Source organism: Protobothrops mucrosquamatus, unplaced genomic scaffold (genome assembly GCF_001527695.2).
Source record: "Protobothrops mucrosquamatus isolate PMUCROS unplaced genomic scaffold, P.Mucros_1.0 scaffold2473, whole genome shotgun sequence".
NCBI classification, from domain to species: domain Eukaryota; kingdom Metazoa; phylum Chordata; class Lepidosauria; order Squamata; family Viperidae; genus Protobothrops; species Protobothrops mucrosquamatus.
The window spans coordinates 233872-252735 of record NW_015388543.1 but is presented as its reverse complement, the minus strand read 5'-3'; the positions used below and the strand labels follow the sequence as shown (position 1 = coordinate 252735).

Below are 18864 nucleotides of genomic sequence, written 5' to 3'. Positions count from 1 at the left end.
TTTTATACGCACCCTAGTTTAAATGCAGCATTTGTTTTTCCTATCTTTTTGCTTTACTTGTCTCCAGCTGGGCTTTAGGTAGCAGATGGCTGTTGGCATAATCAGCATTTCTATTCAGGGAAATCCTAGCCCTCACCGCATACCATGGAAAGAAGAGAGTTAATCCATGTGGCAAAGTCCCCTGTAGACAGAGGTGGGGAGCTGACACATGAGTAACAGCAAACAAACATTGGACTCCAAGGATGTAGAAAACCTGCTGCAGACTCTTAAGCATTCAGGGTCAAGGGCTGAAAACAAAAATCTCTTCTTTAGCAGTCCAGACAAAGCATATAAGAGAAAAATTCTCAAATATAAAATATTCAAATTAAGTCAGAGAAATGGGAGAGGCAGCGGTAGTTAGAAGCCTGATATCCTCCTTTACACCAGCAGACTCACTGGGCCCCCCAGCCTCAGCAAACAGACAAGTGACAATTCTCTACACGTGAAGATTCTGACACCTTCCTTTATTCCCATAAGGAATAGAGCAGGGGTCTTCAAACTTGGCAACTTTTAAGACTTGTGGACTTCTACTCCCAGAATTCTGGGAGTTGAAGTCCACAAGTCTTAAAGTTGCCAAGTTTGAAAACCCCTGGAATAGAGGAACCAGCTCTATATAGTGCCTGACAAATCAGCCAGGTCTCAACAAGGCAGCATAGACAGGTGATGAATTAGTTTTTACAGTTCTTGATAAGGGAACACCCAGCAATTCCTCTGCAGTCTTCTCTTTATCATTGTGCTCTGGTATCCGCCATTGTCCTTAACCTTCTTTTCCAACCCTCACATCTGCCCAGCTTGGAGATACTTACAATCAGGAGCTGTGACTTACTTACTAGGAATCTGATGTTTTAACTTTCAACCAAAGGCCCACTGAAGATGTCACCTAGCCTGGTGATGAAACATTTGGAAGCTAAACAACAAGCTTGGAGAACAAACCACCACCCCTATCTACCACCCAAGCTACAAATATTTTCTATCATTTCTAATCTGCTTTTTCCCTTCACAACTCATTTTCCCACTTTCCGTTGTCTCCATGTAAACACTTCTCCCTCCACCAAATAGCTGGCAGACTATGGATATCATGGTTTTTATGATGTGTGAAATCAGGTGACCCTCTGTCCATGCTTTCCATACCTCCTCATCAGTACTAGTAGAACTTGCTGGCGCATTTGAGGCAAGTGTGTAATAATGGAATTTGCAGGAGAATTGGAATGAAGTGGCAACATTCATTGAACATCTACTTTGGCCCTACAGAAGGTATCCAAGTTATGCACATTGCCTGCAAAGTTCCCATACTGTTTACTAAGGGAAACCATTTTTTTTAATCTAACGTTCTCAAAGTTCTATCAGAGGCTACAGAAACAAAGTAAGACCGTATCATCTTTCCAAAATATAAAGGTCAATATAATGCAAAGTGCAACATTTGGTTCTGCCATGCACTAAGCTGAATTGTTACTTTTGGATTTCTTTTAATTGAGCCAACTCAGCTGCCTGAAAACTTTTCTGGAACTGCCTATAATCTAGTGAAGGGTGGTTCATAAGAAATGTTTTATCAATATTTGCTTTCTATTCTGTTATCACTTTGTCAACATTTGATTCATTTGAATGAGCAAACTTCTTAATCCTCAAAGTGTACACTACTTTATTTACTCTACCCCAATGAATGTAAACTGGACTCTTAACAGATCATTCTTCAAGGTGTTTAGTCACATGGGGACAAAATTTTCCAAACTAAATATAAACAGTATTTCCCCAACAGTTCCAAAATGTGTATGTAGTAGTAGTCAAGGCTTTCCCATAGAACCTCAAAGGCTGGATTTTGCCACAGTAATATTTAGGAAAAAGCACCTTGCAAATTGAACTTCTCCTGCTGTGTTTGGCCTTTTTGAAAATAGGGATATTTATTTATATACAGTATATCTCACCTTTAAGGTAGCGAACATATCCAACACTCCTGCCTCCTCCTGTTTTCCTCACAACCACCCTGTGAGGTGGGTTGGGCTGAGAGAGACTAGCCCAAAGTTACCCAGCCAACTTTCATAGCTAAGGTAGGACTTGAACTCGTGGTCTCCTGCTTTCTAGCCTGGTGCCTTAACCGCTAGACCAAACTGGCTCTATTGTTCTTCTGATGGCTACATTAGTTCCCCTTTCCATGATGCCTCTTCCCCTTCTGTGGAAGGGCAGGCTGCTTATAAAAATTGCAGGCACCCATGTGGCCTCCCTCCCTCCCGTATGAGTTTTTCCCCAGCATCAGAATAGAAGAGTTGCCAATAAAACTACAACTTTGAAACAGCCGGGGAAGGAAAATGGAGGAGATGTATGTTTTAGAAGCTCTGCAACCACCAGAAAACAGAAAAAAGTGCCAAATAAATGGAGGTGTTTTTCTTTCAAAAGGAGTGGATGGTCCAAAGGAAAAAGAAGTATAGAGGCACAGCAAAGCACAATGTAGAAAAGTGCAAGTATTCTACATGCTAGCCATTAATAGGGAAAGAAAAAGCAGAAGAAATCCCAGAGAAGAATTAAGCCAGAAAGTAATGTAAAAAAAAAAAAAGCATTGCTAGTAGTATTATAGAGACTAATATAGTAAGGGTAATTGAATACCAATATAGTAGAATATAATGATTATAATAATAGTATTTAATTTGTTTAATAGTATTTAATAAAAATAATAGCAATAGAATATAATATAGGATGGAGAAAAAAAAGAAAACACTCAGTGTCAGGCCTGTCCCAGCTTGGACATTTAGGAAAGAAAGATCCTTGACTCCATTTGTTGCGAAAGGTATACTTTTACTAAAGCCAAGTGATTACAATATAAGAAAAGCCAAATCTGAAGATTCCCGCACAAAGCTGTTTTTCCCTTTCCCCCAGGCCCTCCCCTTGGTCATCTTGCTATTGTCCAATGAAGTTCAAATTGGTTGTTCGGATAACAGTTCTACATTTGGTGCCTCTTTGATGGGCGTTTGCACTCCGTTCCCATGCCGGTGTCCTTGGATCATTCAACCGTTGTCTCTGGTTGGCATTTCTGGTTCCTGTCATTCCCCCTCCCAGTATCCTCCTTTCGCCTCCCGCCCACTACATTTTATGGCAGGCTGCCATCAAAACAAAGCAAGGCTGAAGCAGTGTGATAGCAGATCTGACCCTCACATATAGACACGTACATTTCACATTTCACTTTTATATCTTGTTTTTCCCCAAAAAATAAAACATCTCCCAACCCTTCTAGGGAGAATACAAAAAAAAAATTACCTGTCCAGGGCTTTTGTGGCTCTTTTGAGTCTGGGTCGGTCTGTTTGGGTATAGTTTTTTTAAAATAAAATGTGACAAACTAATACCTTCTTCCCATTTCATATTGCTGTTTTTTTAAAAAAAATCAAGTAATGTTTTTGTAGGTTGATTATAGAACAGATGCTGGTAGGTACTGCATGCTGAATTACATTAAACAATCATCATCATAACCATCATTGATGAATTGGTACATTATATTCCTGGTCTTATATTTGACCTTCCTTAATTTACGTCCAAGTTAACTAGTATGTTCCAGTGCTCTGTGAACATTGTCACATTACAGAATGGCTTTTAAAACAGCATCAGCAAAGCAAGATCAGTCTCCTTCCAAGGAGTTTTCAAACTTCATGTTCATAATGGCAGACTTGAAAAGGTGATAATTAATTATTTAATATACACCTTGTCTTTCTGCTTATATACATTAAATACTTACTCATCTCATATAAGCATTTGTTCATGATAGACAGAAGGAAAAGAAGATGTCAAAATGGATGTGAAAATTACATTTGGCCCAGGTCATGATAGTTATTTAGCTATTATTACTTAGTATGATTCAACCATATACACCAATTTTTAATATTCCCCCATTTTTCAACTTGTTTAATTCTGCATTCAGATGCATTGTTTTAGTTTCTAAGTGCCTTCGTCTGCAATTATTTACTCAATTATCTGTAAATTTCACTGAGTACACAAATAAATCTATGCAGAATTGAGCTTTTGTAATCCCATAACATTCACCCTCACAACGTTCCTATGAAATACATTAAGACAATTTCCATTCCACAGCTGAGAAATTAAGGCTGGGAAACAATCCAAGGACACATGACAAGTCCCTGGCTTCACAATTTTTTAAAACCAAGATATCTGTTAATTGATTCACTGTAGAAATGGAGTCATGATAAATCTGTCAACTATCTACTTGATTCTTAATCCTTGTCCAAACACCAACTTTGAGAAAGAGACATTTTGCTTGACATTTTCTTTTTGGAGACTAAGTCAGTAGTGATGCTGAGGTTCTCTTTTCTTCAGCTTCTTCCTCTGCATCAGATACATAGCTGGATGATGGAACTTCCCAGGGCTGACTTTCAAACAGTGGTGATGCTGGAAGAGGATGGGAGATTAAATAACTAAATTTAGTATTAAGAAAAGAAAATTCCTAACTTTATCCTATACATTGCATTTAAGAACATGCTATCAGATCAGAGACCTATGTAGTCAACCATCCTGTTTCCTGCAAGGATCAACCAATTTAGGAAACCATCAAGTGGAATGCAAAACTAAGCAAATTCTCTTCTATCATCTACAGTAGCAGTCTCCAACCTTTCTGGCTCTGCGGACCAGCGGGAGGGGGGGAGGGGAGAGGGGATGGCTCCACGTGAATGGCAGGTGAGTGTGCACAGCTCCATTTGCGCAAGCTGTAGGCATGCATGCACAGCACTAGCACGTGTGCCCTCGCCCGCCACTTCCGCAGTCCTGTTCTGAACGGGCCGCAGCCTGGTGGTGGGCCATGGCCCGGGGGTTGGGGACCCCCGATCTGCAGCATTCATATTTAAGAGAGATCCAAATGGGGTCTCCCTAAAGTTCAAATCAAGACACAAACATTAGAGCAGACAGCACCTCTATTTTCTCTTCAACCCTCTCTCCTTTTCAACCATCCACCCCATATTTATTTTAAATGAATAACAGTTTACTGACTTGGTGAGCTTCTGCTAGTTCGGGTAAAGGCTTTCTTTCCTTTCTCACTCAGCTTTGGGACTGGCCTTCGAGCAGGCGCAGGACGTATTTCAGCATTCCACTGAGCACTCTGAGCAAACATTTTAGCTGTTGATTTAGTCAGAGGGCAGCTGTTTGGCTGATGCAGAGCCCAGCTTGGGCGAACTGCCACTTCTGCCTGTGAATCAGGTTCTGCTGAGAGGGACATCTAGGAAACAAAGCAGATGAACATGAAATTTGGAACAAAAGCAAGTAATGACATTTCTGGTAAACATGAAAATGAAGCTTTGACTTCCATGGTGTTAGTGATACAACTGAAAAAGATAGATGAACTTCAAGAGGTACCTTGCACTGAGCCTAGATTTGGCTGTGGATTGTCAAGTATTTTCTGCTAAGGGATGTGGATGAGTGTATAAGGACATAGTCATCCATTCCTAAACACAGTAATAGCAAAACCATGAAATGCATGTTGTAATGTCACAATGCAAGCTCTGTCTTTTTGTTCTTGTAAGTTACATACAATGTCCAGAATTTGTATTATGATGTTCATTTCATCATTTGCTTCCCCTTGACCCTACAGATAGACACCCTTAGTGAACCGGAGGACCCTGAAGGTGCGTTTAATTTTAAGGGAGTTAAAAATGAGAAAGTAAAGCTAGCAATAGAAAGCTATAGTTTCAGCTGCATTACCTAGCATTTTCCTATGTCCGGATGGGGCAGGAGCCAAGCTGCTGGATCTCCATAATTCTTCAAGCCCTCTTACAGTACCCACCTTTCCCCGCAAATACGCTATAATCCATTAGGCCATGGGTTTGCCCCATAGTTAATAGGAAGGGAGGACAGGTAAAAAGGCAAGAGAAAGAAAGAATGAGAGGAAACAATTTTCTTAGTTGCTGTTTATATATATTTTCTAGATGTTTGTATACACCTATATTTTGGGGGGTGTTTTTAGTCTTTATTGTTTTTAATTATTTTGTAATTTTAGAACTGTAAGCTGCCCAGGGTCACATGGTTGAGTTGGGTGGCTATTGAAATTGAATGAATGAATGAATGAATGAATGAATGAATGAATGAATGAATGAATGAAGCTCTTGTTGTGAGGTTTAATGAAGCTATAAAGAATCTTTTAATAGTCTTACAAATAAACTACAAATACCTGAAAAAAAATAGGTGAGAATTTTTCCCCATAAGATAAAAGCAATATGATCACAACATGAGAGGAAGAATGAACCAACTTCAGAAATGCAGCTATCTCCTTTCTTTGAATCAAATAACAATTTGGAATAAAAACATCTATTAAACTATTAAAACTCACCTCGGACTCTACAACATTAACTTTAAATTAAAGTTTTGGAAGTCTCTAACTTATCCCTAATGTCCTGCTGTGCCTGTGGATTCTTTTCAAACCCTTGTTCACTCTTCCTACCAGGAGCAGATAAACAGATCACTGAAGCTCTGTCTTAATTTATTGTGCTGTCTGAATTGGGATCCTTGGCTTGCTTCTCCCCACATAAAGAAACAAAAATCAAGCTATGGCTCACAGCACTAGACTTTTAGTTCAGATGTCATAAAAAGATCATGAAATAAATGTCCATATTCTGTTCACCTGTCCCTCTTGGCAGGAAAACATATGATCCAAATATTCATTCATCTGTCTCATTCATGCTATGACAGAATTGTTTCACATATGGTTGCGTTGGTCTCCAGCAGTACTACTGGTTCAAACAAGCAGGGGGATTAGACAGAAAATGCCATTGTCAAAACTTTGGGTGTTCAAGATATTTGTAGGTTATAAAATTTATCTATGCAGCCTGCATGTCACCCATCATGATGAAAACTTGACAGTCACTGATTCTTTGCAAGAATGCTACTTTGAGACATCCGCAGGAAGCCATTCATCTTTCTATGACAGAGCATTCTGTCATGGCCTGTGATTTCAGACCCAAAATTTTGAAGTCATACTTTGCAGATACTATTTATTAACCCCAAAGATAGCTAGTACTTAGTGATGCAAAACAAAAAAGCACATTAATCAACAAGACTTATGATTTCCAATCAGAAGGAGACATACTTTAGGATTGCAGCCTTAATTTATTTGTTTAATATCTTCTCTAGCACTTATTATAAAGAGATTGTGGCAGATAAAGCTTGCCTGGTGACCGTGTTTAACTCTGGAAAGGCTAATAGCAGCATTTTCCATTTCTGTGGCATTTGGTTGAAAAGACTACAGTTAGAGACAATATGTGAATGACAGAGATTAATTTGCAAAATGATTGGCAGGTAGCAATTGAAAGAGCAGAAGATGGGCATGCTAGAGCTTAAAGTGTCAAAGATACTGATACTGCATGACAGGATAGGATGGCTGGCAGAATGGGAACCTGCTCCTGCCTCTCTGCCCACAAAAACAGAGGTAGCACGTAATGAATAATGGAAAGCAAATGCTCCAATGGGCTTCAATATACCTGATTCCCACAGTCCTGGGTTCTTGATAATTCAGTATTAGGATGCTAAAGGAGGAGGAGGTAAAACATGTTAATTTACAAAGCCTTGGTAAGTCTTCTCAGAGCAAGGAAAAAGATAGACACCTGAAGGTGTTTTGGGGAATCCAATGTTTTGAAGCATTGTTTTAAAAGGTTAATCTTTTACCCTCACATATTGGGGATTTCATTCCAGCTTTAAATCAAAAATAATTACTGAATTACTTATTAATTACTTAATCAATAATTAACCATATTACTTTTCAAATATGTACAAATGACGAAATCATTATAATGGATGGCTCAACAAAATTCTAAACATATCTACACTGGCGTTATTCCATAGTGGACAATGTAGCTTGGAAGCATATAGGTGTCCATATTTTCAGATTTAACATTAGGTTATAAAAGGCCACATTAATAAGGATAACAATAATAGTAGAAGCAATGATGATAAGTCAGGAAGGGTGAAGATCTATTTTGGAAATACTTTTCCAAGGAATTCAAGATTAAATCTTTAATAGAACAAAGATGATTTTTTTCAATTGTCTCACCTTAGAATGATTTAGAAATATCTCATTGGTTCCAATATCTTCAAATACGTAACATAATTCAAAGCAATTGCTATGGTAAATCAAGATGGAACATTCAGAAACCTGATCAAAAAGTAACAACCTCAAAATTCATAAGCCCTTTTGGACTTATTTAGAAAGTGTTACTGGAATATAATTATGACACTGAACAAGTAAAAAACTGAATGATTAAATGGATGCGGTACCTAACAGAAAGGATGAGGGTGTAATGCCCAGAGGTACCCCACAGACCAGAGGGCTGGGACTCAAACTCTTCTCATCAACACTGACTGGACTCAAACACAGAGAAAGGAAGACACTACCTCAGCACTATCCTCCCACTGCAGGCAGACCAGAACAATACTTGGAAACTAATCAAGGAGAGAACCAATCTAGAACTAAGGAGAAATTTCCTGACAGTTAGAACAATTAACCAGTGGAACAACTTGCCTCCTTGTCTGAAATAGTATAGGGTTTCCTTCCTGAGCAGGGGGTTGGACTAGAAGATCTCCAAGATCTCTTCCAACTCTTCTATTCTGTTCTATTATATTCTATGCTATGGCTGATGACTGAAAGAGATCAATAAGAATCTTGGTCATAGTTCCACTAAAAGTCATTAACAAAGACAACTATTGCTATTCCTCTACTATGCCTGGGCCTGAAATCTGACTGAAAGGTGTCCAGATAATCAGTTTACTCCAGGACCCTTTGTAGTCACAATCCACCACTTTCTCAACAAACTTCACTAAAATGAAAAGGTTAGAGATTGAATAAAAATTCTGTGAAGAGCTCTAGAGGAAGTGGCACATCACTGCCCCCTTCAAAACTGCACATGGTCTGTGAAACCATGACTACAGCATGGACCCAACCATCTATCACCTTTCAGTCAGTGTATACCAATCAAGAGGAACAGAGATCTAAAAAAAAAAGGTAGCAGGTTAGCATCTGAGGATACTGTCCACTTCCTCAGGATTTATAAGTTCAAATCTGTCTCACTTAACCACACAAGACCTTGCTTCTGTCATCTCAAAAGGACTGTCCAATCAGAATCCAGCTCTGAGTCATTTTGTCTACTAGATACCTTACAGAGACGCTGTGTAGATGATTCTGCTACTTATCCCACCACGAACAAGGGTCACTTTAAATGGGGCTGGCAGAGAGCAATCTGTGCAGTAAGAGCAGAAAAATGGCTATGTTTTGTTTTCTCTTATCACCACAATGTAATCCCAGCATGGGCTCTTAGGTATGTTAAGTAGGACTTATTCTTTATCTTTCTCCAACAGCACTCTATGCAACTCTTTTCTGTTTCATCTCCTGGAACTCCTCAGAAACCAAAATGCACCCCAGGACTCAGGGTTAGTGAGACAAAACATAGGAGCAATCCAGTAAAAGGCCCTCATTACTTAGCCCATTTGGAGGAGGGGGGCATTTAGCATCTAATACTCTGTTACTGTGAGATAAATACTAACAGGGGAAGGGGGATGCTGAACATCCGTATCATAGTCCCAAAGGTGCTTTTCAAAAGGCAGCTAGTCTGTCTTGTTTTCTTCCTTGAAAATGTTTCACTTCTCATCCTTTCCATTCTGAAATCCTTCCATTCCCCACCATTCAGCCAGAACTGAAGAAGCTTCTTGGATGAGAAGTGAAATGTTTTCAAGGAAAAAACCAAGAAAGTCCAGTTGTCTTTTAAAAAGACCTTTGAGGAAACCATGACCTGAATGATTGAGAATTTCCATACACATCCATCTCTTAGGGCTTTAGTACAAGGAATTTTAACATAAGTTGAAATCAGATTCTCTTGAATACTTTCCAAATATGCATAAAATGAAATAAGGCACTCTATCTATTAAGAGGTCTTTTGTCAGTGCGCTGCTGTTCCCATCCTAGCAAAGTATCATTAATGAAGGGGGGGGGAAATCACAAAACTTAATTACACTGTCCAGCAGAACATATAATTTTATTCATGGCTTTATTCTGCACGCTTATATTCTCTCTATTGCCTATGTCTTTAAAAGCTGATTCCCAAGGATACCTCCTGTGAGTCCTACCCAGCAAAAAATATTTTGTCCGAAAAGGGCCTGTCTTGCCAGCCGTGATAACAATTGATATGCAAAGATTAAATAGCAGCTTTGAGGTCTGATGGTTAAATTGTAGGCTGCTACACTCAAACAGCAATAAAATGCAGTGGGGCACAAATAAAGGGGCATTGGGAAAGCTGCCAATAGCCGAGGGTCGGACTCCTCACTGAGTCTGTTGCTTGGCTTACACAGTCAACCAATCACAATACTTGCCAGAGACTTTGCTTTTCTGAGTTTGTATGTTCCACTGCCTGGTTTCCTCTTTTTCTGAAAGGCTGACTGACTGAGGTCTGGGGTGAGTCCTCCTCCTTTTCTTCTCCTGCAAGAGTAGAGAAAATGGATATATTAAATAAAGCTACAGTGGCTTCTTAAGACAGACAGGATGGGGGAGATGTATTTGTGGATCAAGTGATACCAGGACCTGCAGTGAGACTGGTTAGGACAAAAGCATTAGCTCTGAAATGAGCCTGGTCTCAATGAAATTGAGAAAGCAGGCCCACAGCTGAACTGCATGAGGGCTTAAGAGCAGATATGCAGATGGTTCAGGATTATGGAGTTCCTAGAATTTTAAAAATCAGTTTGAAATCCATAACTTGGAGTTGGCTTGTTTTGAAAGTGCTATTAGCAGGTGGCTGCAAAATGATTTCGGATTTTGCTCATTCTGATCTGAAAATATCAAACAATTAAAATATCAGAAAATCTTGGCGACACCTTTGGGGTATTCGAGGCCTTGCTGCTAGCACAATGGGTGTCTAGCACATTATTGTCAAAGCAAGAATATACACTATTTGCAGCGTTGACATCGGGATTATACTCAGTGCTTGGAGTTGCTCTAAGCCAGGGGTAGGCAACCTTGGCTCTTTTATGACTCGTGGACTTCAACTCCCAGAATTTCTGAGCCAGCATGGCTAAGCATGGAAACCTCTCCCTTTCCCCTCAGCATGGCTGGCTCAGGAATTCTGGGTGTTGAAGTCCACGAGTCATAAAAGAGCCAAGGTTGCCTACCCCTGGTCTAGGAGGCTCACCGCTTAGAACAGGAGGACTTAGGCCAGGGGTAGGCAACCTTGGCTCTTTTATGACTGGTGGACTTCAACTCCCAGAATTCCTGAGCCAGCATGGCTCAGCTTGGAAACCTCTCCCTTCCCCTCAGCATGGATGGCTCAGGAATTCTGGGAGTTGAAGTCCATGAGTCATAAAAGAGCCAAGGTTGCCTACCCCTGCTCTAAGCATATCTGAAGACAACAACGCAACTCTTCTATGACTTTTTCAGAATTCTGGTGGAGCCCAGGCTTGAACAAAACATCTGAGCATCACAAGAACCCCTGCTCGTATTTTACTGACTGAAATTAGAGTCCAACTAGGGTGGGCCATTAATCTTGAAAGGAGATACACATGATGAAATAGTGAATAAAAGGTTTGGCTTTTGAAGATAAACAGGAGAATCCTTTCACCAGTTCCTGCTGGTGTTGATGGCAATGTAACGTCAAACATAACATTAGTTTTGATGCCAGAGAAAAACAGACATTGATGAAAATTACTGTAGGAGAAAGGTGTCTTACGCCTGCCTTGCCTGCTCAATGGGATCAAAGTTATCCAAATAGTTGAAACGGATGATATCTGTTGGATGCTTATCTGATGAACGCCAAGGCGGGAGCTCTCTCTTCTCTTTGTTTATCTTCCTTCTTAACAGAGATGCTGATTCGAGGACTGACAACAAAGACTGCTTTATTTCTGGGACATCTTTTGTTATTGGCTGAACATCAGCCACCACAAAACCATTTTTTGGTGGGGTCTAAAGAAAGTAAAAAATAAGCAAAGTAAACCAAAAGCTGTTATAGATATTCCATATTACTCTGAGTCTCTCCCCTTATGTCCCCCATAGTATCTCTATTTATTGCTTGAAAAGAGTAGTGCACTGGTAGTAGTGCACTGAGTCACCATAATTCACAGTCTCTCTGAATCTGTTACAGATCCTGAAGGCATAAAAGAATTGGACAAAATGGCTCTGTTTATTTAGTTTATCTTGAACAATCCAAGATTCTCCCTTCTTAACTAGAAATGAAAACAAAACATTTTCCTTTATATTTTGTTGTCAAGTACCAATATTTTGATGCACATTAATTCTGATTGTGTAAATGTTCTTTAGAGGTCATGACCAGCTATGATAAATATATTCATGTGAAATTGTTTTTAGGTTTTAAAGCAAAACAAGTCAATGACCATCATTATACCTTGTAGCAATAAATTTCACCCATCTTTACAAATTAAATATGGCCAGAATCTCTGGCCATTGCATTTAAATGGATGATTTCAAATTATGTACTAGAAATATAACTGAGTTATATTAAAGCTGCTCCAGCTTTTTCAACATCATCTGAGAACAGTTTTTTCCCAACACAATATAAATTTGTTGGGGAATACAGATGGACCTGTCTCTATGCAAACAATGTGCTCTATCATCAAAACATAGACCTTCCTTTAACATTAATGTTACTATGCCTTTATATATGTAAATGCTCTGAAGCACCAGCTCAGATATCCACACATGAATTTTTGGGAGATTATACACTTTGTGAGAGTTCAGAATTTCAGAATAGCATCTAGTACAATCTTATAAAACTGTTCTACTTCAATATGAAATTATAAGCCTGAATGTTTCACATGTTCACTAAAACAACTTGCATATGGAAATTTCAAACATCCAATCTATATAAATAAAAATGTAAATGTTCGTTTGTTCAAAATCTTAAATCTCCGAAGGTTCTTCACCGATTGCTTTGAAATTTTGACACAATGTTGCATTCGAATACGCGTGTGTTTTTATATACCTACTATTATATAGATGTCACACCTGTGACAGGTAAAAACATGCTTTTTTTGAAAAACAGCGCCATCTGTTGGACGTAAAAGCAACACACGCATATATCTGCACAGACAATGGAACAACAAAAAATATTGTATACCCACAAGCATTGTGAAATTAAACATATTACAAACGTACGCTTTCTCTTTTCTTTCTTTTCCATTTAACCAGACTGAGCCACAGCAACGCTTGGCCGGGTACAGCTAGTATATAATACAAACATTCAGATTTATTACCCAAAATACTCATCTCCCAAAGGTTCCACAAATACCTTAGGTCTGGTGACTCGAAATTCTTCTACCTTCTTAATATAGTGTTTCTTCCAGATTCCTTGCTCAAATGGAGTTGGAGAGAAGCTGATATGCCATCCAAACCGCAGACATTTTGGCATCCAGAGTTGATCAAGCTGGGTTAAGTAGTTCCAGTGCCAATTTACCTGAAAATGCCAAAAAAGACCTTTATTGTGTTTCAAAGGAGTATATCATAGCAAAAACCTATGAGCTATGAAGCATAAACTCCAAAAACAAGCACATTTTGGCCATTTTAAAACACAATACTCTTTTAATTCAAATTGATAATTCTAAGGAAGTGTTTATTTGAATATATATATTACTTGATACAACCTAGACTCTGGACTTTTGAAGTACTGTATATGTCAGTGTTAATTTCATAATTGCATATCTTCACATTTGCAGTATGTGGTTAGATGTATTTCCTGCAAACATTTTGGTCAATGCTGCTTTAAGAAGAATCTTATAGAATAACTGCATCAATAAGAAAAAAGAATTATTAAGTATGTTATTAAGTTGCTCTGATTTACATACAAAGCTGCCTAGCACTGCATTAAGCCATTAAGCCATTTCACAAGCAATGATCTCCAGGGTTTTTCCCAGCCTTGATCACTCAATCTCTTTTAAAAGAGAGCCTGAAATCTTCTGCACATAAAGCAGGTGTTTTATAAGGGAGTTAAGAGTTCTCCTAGTCACCGATAAAGGCTACTTTACAACCCAATCTGATCCACTGTACATATATTAAACTGCAATTGGCATGATCCTAAGCTAGCACAATTAGCAGTCATTCTAGCCAACCATTACTAGAATTGTATCCATCCAAAGGTCTTAAGGATAGGGAAGACTATAATTCTAGCCCATTATTGTTTATCCTGACATAAAATGGGTCTCCAAGGACACAAGTGAAACATATATTTTGGGAATCTTTTAACTGGACTTGCCGGAAACTAGATGCACGAAGTTTAGAACCTAAATTAGATATGCTGATGAGCCTGAACAATGAGTTGGAAATTCATCAATGCCACTGTGACTCTAAATTGATCTTGCAATTATGTTCAAGTGTTGTAAAATTGCTAGCTGGAAAAGACTCAGATAATTAATCTACTTCCCATGTTCCCATCAAGACATATAGGAGTTGACCCGTTTTAGTGTGAAAACCTACACAAAAGAAATTCATTAGAACTTCCTTACTCAGCTCATTCTGTTGACCAAGAGCTTTTCCAGTAGGAAATATTTCCTAAACTATAATCAATATCTATTAAGTAGGACATTTCTTTGTGCCTCTTATGAAGCAGCATAGGTAACTATTGTTTTGCCTCAGCTCCTTTAAAAATGTGAAATCTGTTAACATAATTCCCTTAGCCTTCCCTTCTCTAGGCTAAACCTACCCAGTGAGTTCAGCTTTGTATCTCTCCGATGCATCCTTTCCAACATGCTGAGTTTTACCTGGGCACATCGGGAGAGACTCCGGGGATCCAGGAAAGAAAAGATGTACAAAGTTAACACTCGGGGAAGCTGGGTGGAGAAATCCAATGCTTCAATTGGCACTTGATCCTGCAGCAGTTTGAAACAGAATTTCAGTTGTGAAAGGGAGCAGTGCTCCAAGAAGTCTGTCAGGATTCTTCGCCTTTGACTGTCTGTCCACTTGTCAAACTGTGGGGAAAGAACTGAGTTGTGATTTTCATGAGTTCTGGGAGAACCATTTACAAATGACTTTCCCTCATTATAGTTTACAAGCAATAAGCTGCAAAGCCAGTTACGAACTTAAGCTAATTCCAAAAGTGAAAGAGCTCTCTGCACCTTTCCTTGTTGCAAAGGACGCGAATGCCAATAATTCATTCAGGCCACATTCTGCCTCTAGTAGGATTATCTAGGTACTTGTGGGCAGTTCATGAGCATAATAAAAACAGGATTCATTTTGCTTTGTCCTCAACACTGGATACCATTCAAAAGTAGACTGCACTTTTTATTAAAATCAACAACATAGAATCATAAGAGTTGAAAGGAACTGTCAAGCTCCTAAAACATTTCCCACAAATGATTGTCCAGCCTCTGCTAGAAAACATATAACTAAAGAAAGCCCATCATTTCCTCCATAATTGGTTCCACTTTCAAACTGCTCTTACTATTAAAATACTCTTAACGTTTAATCAGAATATGCCTTCCTATAACAAGAGCATTATTCTGCATTCTGTCTTTAGATGAAGAACAGGAAACGTTGTATAAGATACCCCTTAAGGTACAGATATGTCTATGATAATTTTCCTCAATCACTTTGTTTGTAATATATTTGATGTATGTTATTGTAAGCTGCTAAAGTAATGTATGGGAGGCTATATAAAAAAGGAAGGAAGGAAGGAAGGAAGGAAGGAAGGAAGGAAGGAAGGAAGGAAGGAAGGAAGGAGGGAAGGAAGGAAGGAAGGAAGGATATTGAGAGATACGAAAGTTTTCTAGTGGATCACTGGCCACCTAGTTCAAACTCTGTTCCTAAGATAAGAAAGTCAGGTGCTACTGAGAATTTCACAGAAGTGGCATGATAAAAACACTGTTATATACTGAATACACACTGGGGAACATATTTGTTTGAAGACCTAGAATACATTGTTTATGTATAGTATAAGGGATAAATGACCTCTAAATCATCCTTCCCAAATGAATGTCCTTCAGACAATTCCTATAATTGAGGAATTATAGAACTATAGAAGTAAAAATCTTTTGCACTGTGAGTGTACCATTTCGGAAATACTCTTAAATAAATGTTATGCTCTTTTTAAAACAATTCATACACTATGTTCTATGGTAAAAAAAAATGCTGACTGTAAGGGTTTTGGAGTATGTTTACATTTCCCAATATCATCTAGTTATTGTACAATAAATATTGAAGCCTGCGAGATTGACAGAGCAATTGAAATAAAAGATTATTACCCATTTCCCCAACAAGTTTCTTCTTTCTTCAAATACCTATAAAGAAATAAAACTAATTTTAAAATTACTTTTTGTAAGACTCAATAAGAAATGACTCATTACATTATCAGAAACAATTAAGTAAATTAAGCTGTCAGAAGAACATGATAAAAGAGGCAATTCTAATTTAAGAAATAATCAGAATCCTGTCTGCATCAGAAGACTTGTACAATACAATTTTTGGTGTTTTTGTGTTTGAGTTTACACAAGTTCCACTTTTCTTGTTAAATACTTTAAAAAATGATGTCCCAAATCCATCTTATCCCGCCTCCTGGACCTAGAGTCCATCAAGTCCATCATCCCTAGCTAATCAGATGGTACTCCAATGCCCACAATTAGGGTATAATGATAGCAGGTCTCCCACACGGAATCTTCAGCAGCAACTAACATTTAAAGATGCATCAATATGGACAAAGGGATACCATACTATTACATGGCTATTTATAGACTGTGAATCTGCCTAAACTTTGTATATAGGCAATATACATTTAAAATGTATAAAAATCAATTTGAAGTTTATACAATATTGTAGTAATTAGAATTTCCAGTATGTCCTCAGTGGACAAAATGGTTTTATAAGTCCAGAAAAATGAAGAGGGAGAAATGATACATGGAAAAATGTGGTTAAGGTATGTTCAACCATGCCTGGTAAGAAACTTAGATGGAACAGAGAACCTCCTCACCTACAGATTTATTTATTCATTTATTCAATTTGTATGACTTCCCATCTCACCTAAGGATGTCTGGGAGGTTCACAACAGGTAAAAACAACATCTTAAAAAACAAATTAAAAACTAATATGCAAACATTTAAAACCACCAGTAACCACTTTTAAACAAGATGATTAGTTTCATTAGATTTAGAAGTGGTCAATATTGTGAAAAGTGTTTTCCTAGAGCTTGCTGGAAGAGATAACAAACAAAAATCCAGCTACTGAGAGTTCAAAACTCTTTTCAATGTTTGACATACCCGGTACCATTGTATGTAGAAAGTAGATTAACTAGGTAGTTATTTAAATTTTGTTAACAATTAAAACACAATTTTAAAAACACAGATGGCAGCATCTACTTGACCTTGCCTGATTTCAAAGAGCTAAACAGAGCTAGACATGGTTAGGAGGTGGATGAGAGACCATCAGGAAATCCTACAGCTATAAGTTAAATTAGGAAGTTAAAAAAATGCAGCAAGTAAGCTAACACAATTAGTACCAGCAACTTGGTTGTTAAGAGAAGTGATTGCTAAGTGAAACTATGACTGCTTATGATCTTACTTTAGCTTTTCTTTGCTTTAGACAAGCAAAGGTCATAAATGCAAGGATTGGCTGCCAAGCTACTTTTTCATCACTATCATAACTGCTAACAGTCACTGTACAAGGCAGCCATTAAAGATAACTGCTCTTATGATGGAAATTGGGACTGGATTGCTAAGCACTATGATCCAAAAGCATAACATCACATGAGCACATTATTTAGTGATGGGAATCCTAGGACCTCCTGGTTGCTTTTGTAACCCCAAGATACACAGGAAGACACAGGAGTCCCAGGTAAGGAGTGCAGGCATGCTACAGGGGCTGGAGACCTTGGGCAGAGCCAATCCTGGCCAAAAGTGAATTGAAGGAGGGCTGACATAGGCTGTGTGTGGGTGGGGAGGGGGTACTGTGGTGGTAAACAATGAGGGATATCTAAGGAGATTCTCAGTCATCCAGGTCATGGTTGTCCCAAAGGTGTTTTTTCAAGAGGCAATTGGACTTTCTTATTTTTCTTAGAAGTCATTTCTCTTCTCATTCAAGGAGCTGAAGAAGGGAGTGTCTTGCAACTTTTCCTGCTGGTTTCCTTACTGAGTTTGCTTGTGGGAAGATAGCAGTGAAGGTTGCAAATGATGATCATGTGACTGCAGCTCTCTGCAATGTTGTGAGGTTGCCAGGCAATGACAATTTATAGTCTCAACATATGTGAAGGAAATCAAGTTTGGAAAGTCTGAAGTATTGCTATAATGTGATCTACCTGAGTTCTATCTAGGGCAATTCTCCAAGCAGAATAGGAGCTTATTAGAATCACACAAGAATGATCTTGATACTGTTGCTGCATAACATGCTGGAGGCCTGCATACTTCTTAAGAAAGTGGGCAAGGACACAAATGATTCATAATTTATAAAGTTCCTAAAACTTACCTTATCATTCATGAGCTGATGATTCAGGGGTGTCCAGGTGCTCATCTTTGTTTGCATTTTGGCACCATTCAGGTTTTTGGGAGGTGCAAATGCCATATCTTTTTACATAGAAAGGGAGCCAAAATAATTAAAATGTCAATAATGATATTTGAAGTATTTGGCAAATGTAGATTTCAGTTGCACATCATGAATTTCATAATGATAAAAGTTGGTCAAAGTGAGAGATGCTAGACCCTTATTTGTTGGAGGTGTTTAGTCACAGGCTAGATGGCCATCTGCAGAGGATGCTGTAATATATAATTCCTGCATTGGACAGGGCATAAGACTAGATGATCTCTAAGTTACTTTCTAGCTCAATGATTATAAATGAGCATCCCTCAGTCTGGTACTCCTTAGATGTTGAAATTATAGTT

At 38.4% G+C, this 18864-nt stretch overlaps 1 protein-coding gene across 1 annotated transcript in view; it reads right to left on the bottom strand.

The window, feature by feature from the left end:
* Positions 1 to 2829: 2829 nt before the first annotated feature.
* The window catches only part of FBXO16 (F-box protein 16), a 20553-nt gene continuing 4518 nt past the window's right edge, over positions 2830 to 18864 (bottom strand). Inside the window, exons 2-9 of the mRNA XM_029285908.1 lie at positions 18452 to 18549; positions 16243 to 16278; positions 14764 to 14970; positions 13299 to 13463; positions 11724 to 11956; positions 10378 to 10483; positions 5020 to 5245; positions 2830 to 4425 (exon numbers count right to left, since the gene is read on the bottom strand). Coding sequence (XP_029141741.1) covers positions 4316 to 4425; positions 5020 to 5245; positions 10378 to 10483; positions 11724 to 11956; positions 13299 to 13463; positions 14764 to 14970; positions 16243 to 16278; positions 18452 to 18547 — 1179 coding nt within the window. The 5' untranslated portion in view covers positions 18548 to 18549 and the 3' untranslated portion in view covers positions 2830 to 4315. The remainder of the gene's footprint in view (positions 4426 to 5019; positions 5246 to 10377; positions 10484 to 11723; positions 11957 to 13298; positions 13464 to 14763; positions 14971 to 16242; positions 16279 to 18451; positions 18550 to 18864) is intronic.